Consider the following 18,014-nt stretch of genomic DNA (forward strand, 5'->3'; position numbering starts at 1 on the left):
TAAAATGCTGCTCACTTTCTTTAAGCCTAAGACTTGAGCACTTTTTGCACTGCACACAGCATGGATAAGGTAAGACAACAGCTAAGAACTATGGATGCAGTTACAGAAACAAAATCTGGAGAAGAAAACTGACTGGAACTGTTAGAGCAAGAAGAAAGGCCAAGAAGTCCTAGTCTGAATGTGTAGTCACACACTTTACCTAACTCACATCAGACAGACATAAGAAGACGCACATGCCCCAAATGGGCAACGTGATTAACCTATAACTGCTATTTTCAACTTTTAAATTTGTTTTCAAATTAGCCAAAGTTTATTTCGTAAGACTACAATCAGAAGTAAACACAGATTTATAGAAAACAACATTCACATAGTGAATTTGTGTTTTATTATACATTTTATCTTTATACACTTGAGTTTTTCACAATTGCTTTTAAAGCTTCATTTAACTATTCAATATGAAGATCAAAAAAACAGAGGCAGCAGTGATTCTCAGGCACAGAATTTATAAGAGAAGTGAAGCCAGTATTTCCCTAGGACTTACCTAATACTATGAACCATGATAACGGAATGTCTTGTTTCCTCTTGGCCTAGCTGCCTTTTTAACTGCATACGAAATACCGTGAAGAACTTTCTTTAATGTGTGAGTGCTAGACTGGACTTAGGGGTTTAAATTAAGAAGTCCATACAGAAAGTATTTTCTTACTCAAGTCTTCAAGACGTGAAGTGATGATTTTTCTCCTAAAGGAACTTCAAGATGTGCCTGTATACACAGCTCGGAAACGGATTTTTAGAGTCAATTTCCAATGAAAATATTATCGTCCATAAAAGATGATTGGGAGCATTCTCTGCCTAAGAACCACTGCCTAGAGTTATTCAATGTCTTCAGGTCTCACAGGATGAGGTAACGGTATGATGGATTTCTTTTCTGTGTCCCTGGAGAGTGCTTTCCTCATATCTGTTGATAAGCAAAAGTAAGTATAAACACATTTTAAAAAAAAAAAACTTTAAGATCACTTAAGATTTCTAGTATGCATTACAATGGTTTAAAATTATAATCATGACAGAAGTGGTAATTTATCTCAACTGAATTATTAACACCTTATTACTTGCCAGAAGAGAGCCTAAATACTCAAAAAACTCCCAAGTGTAGGATTGGACCCTTAATATGTAATATCTTACAACTGGCTTACAGTAAAAGGAACAACTACATAAAAGATATTTAATATTCAATAAAAAAGAGAGAAATATTGGTGCCAATACCAAAAACAAAGGTATATAAAAATAACAATTACAGTAGCTGAAGTTTAAAATTAAGTTTAATAATATCCCACAAAGGGATTCTCAAAGAACTATTGTGATAACTATTTGAACATACAGAGAACAGAAATACTGCTACTGAACTACTGCAGGTGAATATGGTAATTCATTTCTATTTATCTCCAAAATCATGTGCTTACCATAAGCATCTTCATCAGGCTCTCCATTGCTGGCAGAATAATATTCTATTACTGTTCTATACACACTGTAGCCCAGCTGCTTATACATGTTTACTGCAACTTGATTTGACACTCTTACAAAGAGATCAACAAAAAATCCACCCTTTCTTTACAAAAAGAAAAAAAGAAAAATTATGTGATACACAAAGTTTTCATGGACACAGTAAAAGTATAAAAGACTCATTTTTGTTTTTACCTTAGTTTGAACACCAGCACAAAGAAAAAAAGTGATGAATATTATTAATATCAATTTATGGAATACCTATTAACAATTTACCTTTATGTAGCCCTTAACAGTTACAAAGCACTTTTGCTCACATATTTCATTTGATTCTCACAACAATTCTAGTGCAAAAACTATCCCCATTTTGAAGATTAGGAATATCAATGAATAGATAATCTATTACATCATATAAATTAATATTACATTTTCATAAGACTTGGGGCATTCCACTAAAAGGCAATTTGCAGAAAAGAGATGGCACTATCTTACATAAACATTAACATTCAGGGACTGGGATTGGACCTGTGACTTCATTGGTCCAGGAAATTTCTAGGGGGAGGGAACTTCCTTTACCAATGCACCTTGGCACCTTTTCTGCAACTTAGTGTATTAAGAATGTAGCAGGCAACTGCCTAGAGCACTGAGAGGTTAAGTGAATTGCCCAAGATCACACAGCCAGGATGTCAACAGTATGTCTTGAACCCAAGTCTTTCTGGCTTCAAACTCAGCTTTTTCTATCACCTAGATCATGTTACTTAATTCTTAAAAAATCAAAATACAACCTTAGAATGCTCACTGAAAAAGTTAAGACAACTATTATTTCCTTAAGGTGGCTCCAGCTACTTACTAATTTTCAAAAATTACCTTTACATTTTAATTCTTGGGGATTTATCCAGTTAAACTTTGATAAAACGGTCATAGCAAGAAAATGTACACTTATGAAGCACAAAACACATTTTTAAGTAAAGAGAATTTCACTAACTTTAAATAAAGTCCTATTTAGATCGCTTACTATGGCTGAAATGGAGGTCTGGGTTGTCAAAAACTATACCAGTTAAATAAAAACCCTGGAAGATCCAGCCTACTAAGTTCAAAAGGTGTAAAATACGAGCTTGGCAAAAGACTGATATCTGTGACCAATGATAGAAAAGCTCACCAGCAGAAAGATAGTCAGTAAGGGATGAATTTTTCTTGGCTATAGCAACCCCCAGAAGGGGTTACAATCTGAATTAGTAGAGGATGTAATGGTACTGATGAATTCCTGGATCTCTCAAAGTATCAAAGTAACTCAAATGTGCACAACATTTTACAGTCTAAAGAGGATTTTAAGAGAGCTTTCTAGTCCAACAACACTTGACAGATTGGGGAAATTAGGACCAGAATTTAAATGACTTAGTGAAGGTCATATCACTAGTTAGTAGCAAGGTCAGAATTAGAATTCAGGTCTCAAAACTGCCAATCTAATGATCCTTTCAAAACAACATTCTCTAAAAAATATTGGTTTTATACATTATCTCATCAAGGTTTTCTGTTAGTTTCACTGGCAAATGTAACATGATCTAAATTAATTAGTACTACTAAAACTCTTTTCTTTCCTGTCTCCTTTTTTGTAATTCAAAATGTTATTTAAACCTTAACCCAGTGAGAATTCTGATTAATTCTCAATATTATTAAGATTCCATTACTCTACATATTAGTAGAGTATACAGTGTATACTTACTGTAGCCCATGAGCTCGCCACCAGGAGCCTCTGCAACTATGAAATACTCGGGCCAGTGAGCTAGATATTGTAAATAAAATGGTATCCCATACTGCAGTTATGTTAAGAAGTATGAAATGTAACTAATAACTGTTGCGGAACATGAAATCAGTTTAACAAAGTGCCTAGGTAGTATTTTCACTGTATCTATACACTTTATGCCAGGCACAATATACTACTACATTGTTAACCATTCCAGGTCAATGATATAAATTTCTAAAATAATTTAAAATGTCTTTATTATAAATTTTATTGTCCTAAATTAAACAAAATTTCAAAGAAATAACCTGGAAAAAAAATCTAAAACATGGATTTTACCAGGGAATCATCAGCCCTCTCCAGATTCTCCCCATCATGTCCCTTCTGATGAATCTAATTTTCTCTTCATCCCATTGTGGTTCTGAACATTTATGGGGTCCCTACCTCATACTTCAGAGGCAGCTAGGTTGCCCAGTGGGCAGAGCACTGGCCCTGCAGTCAGGAAGATTTGAGTTCAAATTTGGTCACAGATACATATTCCTGTGTGACCCAGGGCAAATCCCTTAACCTTTATCTGCCTCCATTTCCTCAACTGTAAAACGGGAATACTGGTACCTACCTCCCAGGGTCTGTCCTTCCTCCCTTTCATTTCACCTTTCATTTCATGATGGATTTGAATTTTTTATTACTTTTCCAGAAATACACTTTAACTTCATTCATTACCCAAGAAGTGTAGGGAAAATGCACTTTGCTTTCGTTTTACAGAGGCAGGAAACAGGGAGTAGAAAATTGTATATAGCATCATGAACAGCTGACATATTGGTTGGTTTGGCTGAACTGCTTTCTTTTTTCTTTTTTAAAATGTTTGTTACAAAGGATGGTTCACTGCAGGGAGGGAGTATTTGGAAATAAAATAGAAAAACAAAAAGACATCAACAAAAATAAAATTGAATTTTTAAAAAAGTCTATCTTTACACCACAACCATTTCTGGAAACCTTCCCTCCTAGCACCTGCATTAAATCCTCCCTTGTGACAAAGGAAAAAAAATTAAGAAAAAACATCTAATATCATGACTTCATCTAACAATGTACACTACAGTCTATCCTAGTAGACTGCCATGAGAAGGGTAGTATGTCTTTTAGTTCCCTGGTACTTTACTTGTTTACTTTTCTTTTAGTGACCTTTTTATTTACATCATAATAATTACTGCATATATTGTTCTTTTGGTTCTCCTTATTTCTCTCTGCATCAGTGCACATAAATCTTTCCATTCTTCCCTGAATTCCGAATTTGTCATTTCTTACTGCACAATGAAATTATATTACATTCATATACCAGTTTATTCAGCCATTCTTTGGTATCAATGGGCACCTACTTTGCCCCAAAATGAATGTTTCATACATAGTAGATCTTGGTTTCTGTGTTTGACTTCCTTAGGGGACACAGTACCTTTTTCCACATAAAACTGTTTTTTCCTTCATTAACGGTTCTTCCCTTTCTTCCCCAACACCTCTTTGCTTTAGGTATGAGAAACGAAGGAAAGAGAAATAGTAAGTCTTGATTTGATTATATTTCTATTCAACATAGACTGCTGAAGTTTATATATAATTAAATGCATCTGAAAAGTAAAATCTCACCTTTCTGAAATCTCCTCTAGTAGCTCCATTAATTTAGCAGCTAAACCAAGGCGTCGAAATTCAGGGGCAACTGATAGGGCTGTGACATGACCATGCCACTCTTCTCTGGCTACTGAGCCCTCTGCTTTACCCATAACTGCCAACAAAAGCTGTATTTAGTAACAGAATCATAGCAATGATTTACGAATTGTGATAGGATCTTTCTCCCAAAGAAAAATGAAGAGAAATGTTTAAGCTGGTAAAACTTTTGGAGTTTATCTACGTTAACAGTTACTGATTCTGTCAAAAACATTATCATAGTACAATGTTTTTAGTTCACACCTCTGATTTTACAATGTAATAAATAACTTTATCCTTAATATTTTACCTGCCTCTCAAAAAGAAAACATATTAGTAGAGTATACAGTGTATACTTACTGTAGCCCATGAGCTCGCCACCAGGAGCCTCTGCAACTATGAAATACTCGGGCCAGTGAGCTAGATATTGTAAATAAAATGGTATCCCATACTGCAGTTATGTTAAGAAGTATGAAATGTAACTAATAACTGTTGCAGAACATGAAATCAGTTTAACAAAGTGCCTAGGTAGTATTTTCACTGTATCGATACACTTTATGCCAGGCACAATATACTACTACATTGTTAACCATTCCAGGTCAATGATATATTATAAATTTCTAAAATAATTTAAAATGTCTTTATTATAAATTTTATTGTCCTAAATTAAACAAGATTTCAAAGAAATAACCTGGAAAAAAAATCTAAAACATGGATTTTACCAGGGAATCAAAAGTTCTGGTTAATTTCAATGCTAACTAGTTACTACCCTACAAAAGTCATTTAACAGTTCTATGCTTCCCTGTGTTGAAAAATAATGACATCTACTCCTTCCTCATTTAAGTTTCTTCTAAGCACTTGGGAAAATGTGAAACATGTGCATACAGAGATATGCTCCCAAATGTGTGGAGAACTCAGATAAATCCCAAGGAATTATCTGAGCCACATAGAATTTAAATGATTTGACAAGTATAACTCAGTTATTTATTGTCAGAAGTCTTCAGACTATAAAACCAAAACTTTAGCCACTATACTATGCTGCCTCTAACATGCACATGTATGCATACATATGTGTATGCATGCATGTGTCTATATGTGTGGGTGGGTGTATATATGTATTACATATTATAAATGTTTAAAATGCTTTCCTGAGGAAGCAGTGGCAGAAATTTCCCCCTCTAGTGGTACAAACAAGCAAAAGTCAGTGGCACATACCAAAAACAAAAAAACCAAAAAACCACCAAAACAATTTCTCAAACAGTATATTAGGTGGGGAAAATCTTAAAAATGTCTATGAGGCTGCTTGAATCATTAGCCAATCACTTTTTAAAGGATACAGTTTCTGTTAGTGGATCCAGATTACTGAAAGGAAACCAAAAGACATATTAAAATTTTAAAATGTTTGCAATTAAGCAATTAATAGATAGCTAAACATGACACTAAAACTAAAATATCACAAGGCAAAACATAATAGACTCAAGAACCAATAAGGAACACAGAATGGAGGCAGAAACTACCTAAAAAGGAACCCTGTTATTAGGACACTGTTAAGCCATCAGTTAATTGAAAATAAAATTGCTGTTTATTCACAAGACAATTTTAACAACAATTTTACATCAAAGACTTTCATTATTCTAAATTGCAGCAAATTATTGCACAAAGGTATGAGGTAAAACATGAACTCCAAGGAAATAAGAAATAATCTTGGATTTTTCTGCAGCACTTGATACTGCTGATCCATCCTTCCTTTAAATTTGTCTTTAATTACATTTTAACATTTATTAAACATCTACTACAAGGAAGTCCCTGCACTTGGTAAAACAAAAACCAAACAATCACAGTGCTCTTTTTATCAGCTCCTTTTTGCTTTTCTTCTCTGGTTTCCCTTTTTTCCTTCTACTACACAAAAGTAGTATTTCCCAAGAATCAGTCAATAACTTTATGAAATTTGCCATCTACACTTTCTACTTTGAAGAATTTAACCTCTCTCACTGTTTTGACTAATTATTCCCATGTGAATAATTCCCACATATATGTCTCCAGTTATGACCTCTCTCATAAGCTCAAGTTACATATCAACTTCCTAATGAATTCTCCAGGATGTTATACATCACCTTGATCTCTTGTTTTAAAAATGAACCTGGGGCAGTTAGCTGGCACAGTGGATGGAGCACCAGCCCTGAAGTCAGGAGGACATGAGTTCAAATCCAGCGTGAGACAAAACATTTGACACTTACTAGCTGTGTGACCCTGGGCACGTCACTTAACCCCAATTACCCCCCCCCCCAAAAAGTGAACCTAGATTTTTTTCCAAATCTTCTTTCTAACTTCCCAATTTTCATCATTCTCCCATCATTCAAAATACTTTGAAGTAATTTTTCAGTCCTCCCTTTCTGCCCCTCCATTTGCAATGGGTCACAAAGTTCTATTGATTCTTCCTCATTAATGTTTACTGAATTTACTCATTACTTCCTTTTCATTCTCACTACCATCCTGGTCCATGCCATTATTTCACATGATAATATATATTTTCTAATAAATCTTTTCCCCTCTGATTTCTTTTCCCTTTAACACATTCTACATGTTGCTGAAAAATTAATCCTCTTAAAATGTCCCTGTGATCATATACCACTTTACTACTCATCTGTAAAACTGAAATAATACTACTTATTTGTCCTACCTTACTGGCCGTTGTGGGGATTCAATCAACAACCATCTATTAATCACTTGCTATGTCCTAGGCACTGTTCTAAAGACAACTTCCTTCAAGAGTCTTAAATTCTAGTAGGGGAAACATGTAAATCATTAGGTTCATCAAAATACATATAGAATAGAAGAAAGTAAAGCCCTTTCTAAGTCTTAAAATGCTATTGCAATGTGAGTGCTCATCCTTGACTCATTCCCCATATCTAATCTGTTGCCAAGTCTTATCAATTTTGACTTCAGAACATCTATCAATTTAGCCCCACTTCTATCCTTCGACACTGCCACCATCCTGGTCCAGGCCCTCAACACCTTATAATTGGACTATTTCAACACCCTGCTGGTTGGTCTCCCTGCCACAAATTTCTCCCCATTCTAGTCCATCCTCCACTCCACTGTCAAATTTTTCTAAAGCTCCAATTTGACATCACTCCCCCATTTAATAAACTACAGTAGCTTCTTATCACCTCCAAGATCAAATATAAAATCCTGTTTGGCTTTTAAAGCCCTTTCTACCTTTCCAGTTTTCTTATGCCTTCCTAACCCCTCGATCCAATGCTGGCACAAGAAACTTGCAACTCCGGCCATGTTCACTGGCTGTCCCTCATCCACCTGCCTCCCCACTTCCCTGGCTTCTCTTAAGTACCGTCTAAAATTTCACCTTCTGTATAAAGGAAGCTTTTCCTGAGCCTCTGTTGATTATTTCCTATTTACCCTGTACAGTTTGTTGGTACATCGCTATTTGCAGGTTGTCTCTCCCATTAGATTGTGAACTCATCGAGGGCAAGGACTCTCTTCCGCCTTTCTTTGCATCCCCAGCCCTCGGCACAGCGCCTGGCACACAGTAGGTGCTTCAATCAATGTTCACCATTATTAAGCTATTAAAAGTGGGGCACTGCATTACTTGCTTTACCTCACCCTGGTGTTACCATGAATAATTCTGGTGATGTGCTTCCGGACCTCCTGAAGAACCCCGTCTCTCCAGGCCAAGGAGAAGGGCCGTGGGCTTCTCTCAGGACCCTGGTGGTGCACGGACCATCCCCAACCACCCAAGGGCACTGCCCGACCCACCGCTCGGCACGTCCGTTCCCTCTGGCAGAGCTCCCCACCCCTTACAACACTATAAGGTGGCCAAAGCTGATACACCAATCCCGCCCAATGGCTCAGTTTCTCTATATGCGAAACCAGCGCGAGGACACCTGCTTTCCCCTGGTTCAGGGCAAAATGGGCAGGGGTTCGCCCCGGCTCCGACTCCCGCCCGCGGCGGAGGACAGCGAGACCCGCGAGGGGAAGAGCCTCGAATGCCGCCCTCCTTCCTGCGCCCCACTCACATGTTGTTGAAACGGAACAGGTCGTCACAGGTGAAAGCCCGGAGCGTGGTCATCTCGTCACCCGCCTGTCCCGAACCCGCACACCCGGCCCGAGGGTCCCCGCCGGAAGTTAACGCTCACTTCCGGCGGGGGGGGAGAGAAGGAGTCTGAGGCGGAGACGATGGAAGAAGAGGAGGAACTAGGAGAGAAACTGCTTCCGGTCATGTCCCGGGGTTGCTAGGCACCAGTGAGGCGCCCTCTGCGGGGCGGGGCCTAAGGAGCTCTGGCTTCACTGGGTTTATACTTCAGAATCGAGGCAGCTCCGCCGGTTTTTTCGAGTAATACCATCCTCCACGCCCTGCCAGTCCAGGAGTCGTGGACCCTCCTAGACTTACCCTAGATCTAAACATTCCAGAGAATTAGTACACTTCCTAAGGTAGGGAAACGTGATGGAGGCGGGGGCGGGAGGGTGCCAGTATGCCACCCCTTATGTGTGCGCGAGAGAAGGGAAAGGTATGCATGCCCCAGGTGCAGCTGATAAGCTCTAGGGCTGGGAGGGGCCTTTGAGATCATCTACCCTGTCATTTTACACGCGAGGAAAGTGGAGTTCAAAAAGACTATGAAAGTCTGGAGTCGCGTAACTAGCAGAGCCAGTAATGTCCTTTCCCATGCAGTTTTTTTGAGTCTGTGGACCCATTAGTAGCAAAATGGGCAACATTCCAAACTCCAAGTGTATCTTACTGTAGCAAAGGCATGTCTCTTTTTATGTGGTTGATCCTAAAGACTTGTGTTTGACAAGCCCTAGGGGCCTTTGTGCTTGAGAATGGCTAGTACTCAAACCATTCAATGAGCCCCTTATGGGCTGAACAAGGATCATCATCTGTGCAAAGGAGCACTGAGAAGGAGAAAGCAGGCCAATGGGAGGAGAACCAAGAGAAAGCAGTGTCATGAAAACCTAGAGAAGAGAGTGTTCAGGAAAGGATGGTCAATATCAAAGGCTGCAGAGAGGTCAAAAAGGATGAGGATTGTGAAAGGCCATCAGATTTGGGTATTCAGCATCGCTGATAACTTTGGAGAAAATACTTTCAGTTGAGGCTTGAAATTGAAAGCCAGATTGCAAAAGACTGAGGTATGGGATGAGGTAAAGTGGAGGAGAAGAGTGCCAACAGCTTTTTCCAGGAGTTTGGCTGTGAAAAGAAGGGGAGATAAAGGAAGAACTTTGAAGAGAGGATAGGGTCAAGTGAAGAGTTTCTTTCCTTCCTTTTTTTTTTTAAATAGGAGAAATCTGACTTGTTGGTTGGCAGCTAACAAAGAGCCAGTAGGTCAGAGATTTAAAATTAGGGGGTATGATTAAGAGAGCAGTCTTCCAGAGGAGACAGAGTAGATAAGACTGAGGGTACAAGTAGAGTGACTGGCCTTGTTAAAAAGAAAAGTCATTTCATCAGAGTAAAGGAGAAGAAAATGAAGCGTGATGATGAGTTCTGAGGTGTAGATTAGGGGAGAAAAGGGAGCTAATGGTAAATGGCTTCATGTTTTTCAATAAAGAATAAGGTGAGGTCTTCTGCTGAGAAGGGAAGAGGTAGTGATTGTGGGAGGCTTAAGCACCGGAGAGATTTGGAACAGCCCCTGTGGAGTGACAAGTCAGGGATGTGGGGAAAGGATTGCCTTTTGGATATGAGGGCCCATTGAGATTAGATAACAAATTTGCAGAGGACTCAGCATGGTTGGTGTGACTTCCTTGAACACTTCAGAGAGTAGAAATTGAAGAAGGAAATGGTAGGAGTAATCTAGGTCATTGTTGGGTAGTAGAACAAGGAAGGAGAGAGATTACAGAGTAGAAAACAGTATAAAGATGAATTCATTACCTTTTATAGTATCAGGAGAGACAGCATGGTGTTGTAGATGGCACACTGTACTTGGAGCCAGGAAACCTTGGGTTCGCTTACCACCAGTGTGACCATGGGCACAAGTCATTTAACCTCTTTGTGAGAGAGTTGGCATCAGTGGCCTCTAAAGGCTCATCTAGATTTAAATCTATGTTTCTAGAAGGAAAGAAAGTGAATCCAGAATAAGAGTGATGGTCTGGGAAAACACAGAGGGATGGAGGAACTGAATGAAGGTCACAGAAAAGATAAGCACAGATTTAGGAGGAGTGAAACATCAGAAGAGATGGGATGATAGATTACGGTCAGACAAAAGAATTTCATAAGTCTTTCTCATCAAAGTTAAAATACAGGTTGGTGTTTTTGAGTTCAAGGGTGTGATCATCCTATTGTGGCTGAGGTGGCATATAGATATGTCATGGGAGTTGAGGAAGTCAATGAACTGAATGGCCAGGGTATTTAAGGGCACATCAACATATATATTAAAGTTCTCAGTTTAAGGACAGGGTTTGAAATAGAGAGGAAGACTGTGACGCAGGCACTGTTCTCCTTGAGAATTCAAGGAGAATGATTTGGTGTCTAGTAGATAAGTACCACCAGGATCAGTATAGCATCTGCCTAACTCTTACTCAAAGGTTGTGTCCCCAGGGAGGTGACTACCCCACATTCCAAAGTGTGCATCTGAACTCCTAGAATTATAGTGCATGATCCCCTACCAGTGCATTCACAATTAATTGTGTCAGCTAGTTGACACAATTAGCTCAAAGCAAAGAAATTTATTGAAATGGCTTAGTATAGCCAGTAGTAACCAAATATTTCTCCCCATAAACCTGGAGTACACTCTTCTACAAATATACATTGCGTCTGTAGGAAGAAGCATGTCAACAAAGTCTAAAAGGGTCAAAACCTTAACACACCATTATCTCTGTTACCTACCCTTTCTTAATTTCATCAAATGGTCTGGACAGGGAAAGGAAAGGAAAGGAATAAGCATTTATATAAGAACTACTATGTGTCAGGCTGAGCATTTTTTTTTTTTACAAATAGTATTTCATTTTATCCTCAATAACCCTGTGAGATAAGTGCTATTATTCTCCCCATTTTACAGTTGAGGATACTGAGGCAAACAAGTTAAGTGACTTGCTCAGCTAATCATTTAAGAATCATTAAACTTCTTGAAAAAATTCTTTGCTGTTTTTTTTTTAAAGCCTGGTCACTGTATTTCAAGAAATCATAAATAAAAATTTCCCAGAGCTATTATAACCAGAGGACACAGTAAAGATAGAATCTACCAATAACCTCCTAAAAGAAACCCAAAAGGAATGCCAGAGCCAAAACTCAGAGTCCTACATCAAAGAAAAAGTACTATAGGCATCCAGAAAGTAGTTCAAGTGGTTAACAATTATAGGTGGGATCCTATGACAGCCTCTAATATAAACAAGAGATCTTGAAATACAATATTCCAAAAGGCAAAAGATGTGGCTTACAATCAATGAAAATGTACCCTGAAAAGTTAAATGGACCTTTAATGGAAGAGAGACTTTCCAACATTTCTGAAGAAAAGACCAGAGCTGTCATGTTTTATGACTATACATATTTGTAATGGATTTTGTTTTTCTTTCCTTCTCAATGGATGGAGGAGTGGGAGGAGGAGGAAGTGAATTTGGAAGTGAAAATAAAATAAAATTGAAGTTAAAAATAACAATCTTCCACCCTGAAATCTTAGAGACAATGCTATTTACTGTAAAAAGTTAAGTATTGCTCATGGCTTGGTCTTCCCAAAGGGGAAGATAAAAAAAAGAGATTCCCAGTGCACAATGAATCAGCTTTTTATTCCTACATAAAAAGTAGTAAAAGCACAAAAGAATCACAGTGTGCATTGACAGAATGATTAGAACAAAGTTCAGTAATTTGGTATAACTGCTGGTACAATTTCCTGAGCGCATGCTATTCAAGCTTGATGTAGAGTGATTTTGGCAAAGTTGGACATCTTACATTTCATCTCCTCTGGGTATAGTCTAATTAACTGCTGGGACAAGTTCCCTAGCAAAACGGGCCAAGCCTGTCCCCTTTCCTGGCAATGGCCCCTCTTCAATGCAGATGCTTCCCTTGCTACCAACCAAGTCCAAAAATTACTGCAACTTCAACCATTCCTGTAGACACTGCTGCCACCACTTGCAAACCTCCAGACCTTTCAAAACTCACGAGATCACTTACCAAAGGAAAGGAAACATAAGAAAAGCAAAAGTAGCTAGGGGCCCATTGGTAAATGCCTACTTGATTTTATATATATATATATATATATATATATATATATATATATATACACATGTGGAGAATAGCAGTGGGATCATGCTTATGTTGGGATAGATAAAAAAAGAACTGTTCTTCCCCCTCACTGGAAACACGTTGTGGCATGTGGAGAGGAGTAGCTAAGGGACCACCCACCAGAGACTGTCTTCAATTAACCTCTGAATCAACAACCAATTAGGGGACTCATTGATGAATCATACATGGCTAGCATCCCCCAAATTTCCACACAGTCCACCAGAAGCAGTCAAAGAATATCTCTATATGGGGTAAAGAGGGGATAAGGAAGAGGGAAAGATGAAAGGGACCTGCTACAAAGATAATTTATCTTTAATGTGCTTTGTAAACATTAAGGTACCTCATAAATGCTAATTATTTTTCAAAGATTCCTTAAAAATATGCTTTTCTTAATTTGAAGTCAGTACTGTTGTAGCCATACTTCTACTCTGTTTTAGATATTTTCTTTGATTTATAAGAATACAAGTCATTCCCCAATTGATAAATGGTCCAAAAATATGAACAGGCAGCTTTTAGACAAAGAAATCAAAGCTACCTATAATCATATGAAAAAAATGCTCTAAATCACTATTGATTAGAGAAATGCAAATTAAAACAACTCTGAAGTACCACCTCATACCTATCAGATTGACTAATATAACAGAAAAGGAAAATGTAAGTGTTGGAGAGGATGTGGGAAAATTGGGACACTAATATACTGTTGGTGAGTTGTGAACTGATCTAGCCATTCTGAAGAGCAATTTGGAACTATACTCAAAGGGTTATAAAACTGTGCATACCCTTTGATCCAGCAATACCACTACTAGGTCTGTATCCCAAAGAGATTTTTAAAAAGGGAAAAGGACCTATTTATACAAAAATATTTATAGCAAAAGCAATACAGTGACCTAAGACAATTCGAAAGAACTCATGATGAAAAATGCTATCCATATCCAGAGAAAGAACTAATGGAGTCTGAATGTGGATTGAAGCATACTATTTTTCACTTTTTTTCATGACTCTTTTTTTTTTGGGGGGGGGGTCTGTGTCTTCTTTCACAACTTGTCTAATAGGGAACTATGTTTTGCATGATTGTACATGTATAACCTATGTCAAATTGCTTACCATGGAGGAGGAGAAAGATGCAGGAGAGGAGGAGGAAGGGAGAGAAAATTTGGAACTCAAAATTTAAAAAAGAATGTTAAAAATTCATTTTACATGTAATTGATAAAAAAATTTTTAAAAAGCCATTTTCTTTGAGTTCTACTATGAGGTGGAGACATAATGAGCTGGGTAGTACAAGAAAGGCCAAACTTCTCTCTTCAAGGTCAGTTTGTCACCCCTTCTGTCCCCTGCCCCAGGATGATACTGGTCATTCATCTGGTTCCATAGTGAAACTTTTTTTTGGAGGCAATTTCAGTTAAGTTACTTACCCAGGGTCACCTAGCTAGTAAGTGCCTGAAGTCAGATTTGAACTCATGTCATCCTGGCTCTAGGGCCAGCGTTCTATCCAATGTGTAACCTAGCTGCCCCAGTGAAAGTCTTTTCTAAGAAAGAACCATCTGGGTATCACTTAAAACTGTTTGCATGGAGAAATGTCCTAGCCTGTTAACACTGAAACTTCTGACTTGTGGTGACTGATTTTGCTGAACGCAAATATTTACCTTGGAGATGATGAGTCTATGATTGGTCTAGCACTCTGTGCCACACATCACCTTCAACACTTTCACATCCTGCCTGTCTAAATGTCAGTGCTTGCTATGAGGGTGTATCCATGACATTTTATTGTGGTTAGGTAGGCAAAAGACAGTATTGGTGATGAGATCATGAGATGCACAAATCTTTAGTAGTAAGTGACCAATGACTCCATTCCTCCCAAGGACCCCCCACCATATCTGATAGCCTGTACCTACTCTGGCATTAAAGTCACCCAGAATTATGAGCTTGTCTTCTGTCAGCACATTGATGATGAGGGTCTCCAAGTCTTCATAGAATTTTTCTTTGTCCTCATTAGGGTCTTGAATGCTGTAGATAAGTTCACTTACCTAGGCAGTACACTCTCCAGAGTTGTTGACATAGATCAGGCCTGCACAACATACTGCCCATGGGCTGTGGCCTGCCAAAGGATTCGGGCAGCCAGCAGAAAATGTAGATGTAAAACAGACCTGCACAACATATTACTTACAGGCCATATGTTGTGCAGGCCTGATATAGGTGATGAGGTTGATGCGCATATTGTCAGAGTTAAGCTTAATGTTTGGGAGAGAAGTATCAGGCTGAATACCAAACTGAAGGTCTACAGAGCTGTTGTGCTGACTATTGTATGCCTGTGAAACCTGGATAGTCTCTTAGCACCGTGCCATGAAGCATTTCCACTTGATTGTCTCAGGAAGATCCTGAAGATTACAGTTATCCCTTCCACATCATGACTTTCCTCATCATGGTATCGATAAATCACAGGTCGGCATAAGAAATTAAATGGAAATTTGGGGGGGAGTTTTGCGGATGTGGAACAGGGAGAAATTTGCTTGAGCAAATGGCAGCAAGAACGTCTGCTTGCCAAGGTGAGCCTGAGACTGGATCCCAAACCAGTAGCTACATTTTCTGTTTTGTGTTTTTGTTTTTTTTGTTTTTTGCTTTAGCACAGGTCACTGAACAGCAGTCCTGAGAAACACACTTCCAGACTTGGCAGCCAGCCCATGGGTTTGGGAGTTTCTGGGCAAATGAATTAGTGCAGGATGCCCAGGAAGAAGCACTTCCTGCAACTACAATCCTTCTTGAAGGAGAAGATGACCACCACTAGGATTAGCTAAGATTTGAAAGGACTAAATAGTCATGCCTGATTAGCCAGTAGATCTGGACCTTATGAGACATTTGGATAGTGAAGCTTTGCCCTCTGGGACCAAGTAGAGTACATTTATTTCTCCTCCTCCTCCTCATCTTCATAGCTGACATTTATAAAGTGCTTTATACATTCAATCTTGTTTTATTCTCCTATCAACCCTGAGACATAGTTGCTATTATTATTCCTATTTTATAACTAAGGAAACTGTGACAGACAGAGGTTAAGTGACTTACACAGGATCACACAGCTAACAAATGACTGAGGCCAGATTTGAACTCAAGTCTTCATGATTCCAGGTCCAGTGTTCTATCTGCCATTACATTTAGCTGTTTATGTGACAGTCTTTCAAGCACTTGGAGATAGCTACCATATACTCCTAACTTTTTTTTCTTCTCCAGGCTAAACATTCTCATTTCCTTTAATTGATTCTCATATGGAATGATCTCAAGGCCTTTTACCATCTTCATTATCACATTCTCCATGCCATTTAGCTTATCAAGGTCCTCCCCAAAATAGGATTCACAGGACTGAACAAAGTACTTCCAATGTAGCCTGATCAGGGCAGATAACATCTTTTAATGTCCTTTTAATAGACAATTAACATCTCAAGGTCCAATTTTTCACTCATTTATTGAATTTTATGGAATATTGAACAACTTACATATGGTAAAATAAACTACACCTGTCTTTAACCGACAGAACAAAGGAGTTGTAAGTTTCCCTCTCTTTTGATGAAGGGTTTAAATAGGAATGGAAGAATTCCATTACCAAAGAGTCTTTGTAGAAACGTCCATATTATAGCTTTCTGTTTTTCTGCTTAGCAAAGGTCATGATAAGGTCAGGAAGATCATTTCCCAAGAACAGTTTATTTCTTTCTTTTTGTTTTGTTTTGTTTTGTTTTTGTTTTTGTTTTTTTCCTAGGAACAGTTTAACAAAATTCTCCATCATCCTTATGGTTAATGTCTGGCAATTGTGTTGAAGTACAAAAAAAAAAAATTATGTTCTTAGAGTCTCTGACTATACAATCTGAGAAAAGAATGGGAGATAAATTGGAGGGGAATTCCATTTAGCTTGCTTCTGGAGAAATTTTTTTTAAAGATCAAATTTAGTTCTAAGGTATAGCCAGAAAAGTACTGATAATATACTTAGCTGAAATTTGAGGGAGGAGTGCTGGAATTAGAGCTCTTTAGACTTTGAAAAAACCCTATATGCCACTTAGTCCAAATCCATCATTTTACAGATTTAGGAATCTGAGGCCTTCAGTCAGGTGAAGCAACTTATCCAAGGAAGTAAATGATGGGAGTTGAAACATGAATCCAGTACTCTTTTCACTACATAGTTTGGTATATTTTACATTTTACATCTTTTAAATGTCAAATTAACTGGAACTATAAATGTTGGATGATATTTAACTTAAATAGTTAAAAAATAATATTGGTTCTTGAAAAAAAGCAGGGTTTTTTTGTTTTATTTAAAAAACTTTTTAAAACATTGTTATTTAAAGTTTTGAGTTCCAAATTCTATATCTTCCTCTTTCCCCTCTCCCGTCCCTGAAATGGTAAGCAATCTGATATAGGTTATACATGTATAATCATGTTAAACATATTTCCACACTAGTCATATTGTGAAAGAAGAATAAGAACAAAAGGAAAAAACCACGAGAAAGAAGAAACAAAAAAAAGTGAAAATAGTGTGCTTCAATCTGGATTCAGACTCCATAGTTCTTTCTCTAGGTGTGGTTAGCATTTTTCATCATGAGTCTTTTGGAAGTATCTTGGATTATTGTATTGCTGAGAAGAACTAAGTCTATCATAGTTGATTATCACACAATGTTGTTACCATGTACAATGTTCTCCTAGTTCTGTTCACTTCACTCAGACTCAGTTCATGTAAGTTCAGGTTTTTCTGAAATCAGTCTGCTCACCATTTATTATAGAACAATAGTATTCCATTACATTCATATAACACAGCTTGTTTAGCCATTCCCCAGTTAATGGACATCCCTTCTATTTCCAATTCTTTACCACCACAAA

The 18,014-nt window shown here is 38.0% G+C and overlaps 1 protein-coding gene across 1 annotated transcript; it reads right to left on the reverse strand.

Annotated features, from left to right (window-relative positions):
• Positions 1-346: 346 nt before the first annotated feature.
• Positions 347-9,088, reverse strand: NAA20 (N(alpha)-acetyltransferase 20, NatB catalytic subunit). Its single transcript, XM_027840451.1, has 6 exons — positions 8,968-9,088; positions 6,271-6,295; positions 5,294-5,384; positions 4,877-5,012; positions 1,458-1,603; positions 347-955 (listed from the first exon to the last, which is right to left on the reverse strand). The coding sequence occupies exons 1-6, from the start codon at positions 9,018-9,020 to the stop codon at positions 870-872; spliced, it is 537 nt and encodes a 178-aa protein (XP_027696252.1). The 5' UTR covers positions 9,021-9,088; the 3' UTR covers positions 347-869.
• Positions 9,089-18,014: the final 8,926 nt, after the last annotated feature.

The sequence above is a fragment of the Vombatus ursinus genome, unplaced genomic scaffold (assembly GCF_900497805.2).
Source record: "Vombatus ursinus unplaced genomic scaffold, bare-nosed wombat genome assembly UNPS02014841.1, whole genome shotgun sequence".
Classification (NCBI taxonomy): domain Eukaryota; kingdom Metazoa; phylum Chordata; class Mammalia; order Diprotodontia; family Vombatidae; genus Vombatus; species Vombatus ursinus.

What these genes read in the sequence shown, in the direction of transcription:
- NAA20 (XM_027840451.1), bottom strand. Translation starts at nt 9,020, where the DNA reads ATGACCACGCTCCGGGCTTTCACCTGTGACGACCTGTTCCGTTTCAAC. An exon ending in TGGCGAGCTCATGGGCTACA is followed by an intron (nt 5,013 to 5,293) that starts GTAAGTATACAC and finishes TTTTGTTGGCAG; the next exon opens with TTATGGGTAAAGCAGAGGGC. An exon ending in CTAGAGGAGATTTCAGAAAG is followed by an intron (nt 1,604 to 4,876) that starts GTGAGATTTTAC and finishes CTTTTTGTAAAG; the next exon opens with AAAGGGTGGATTTTTTGTTG.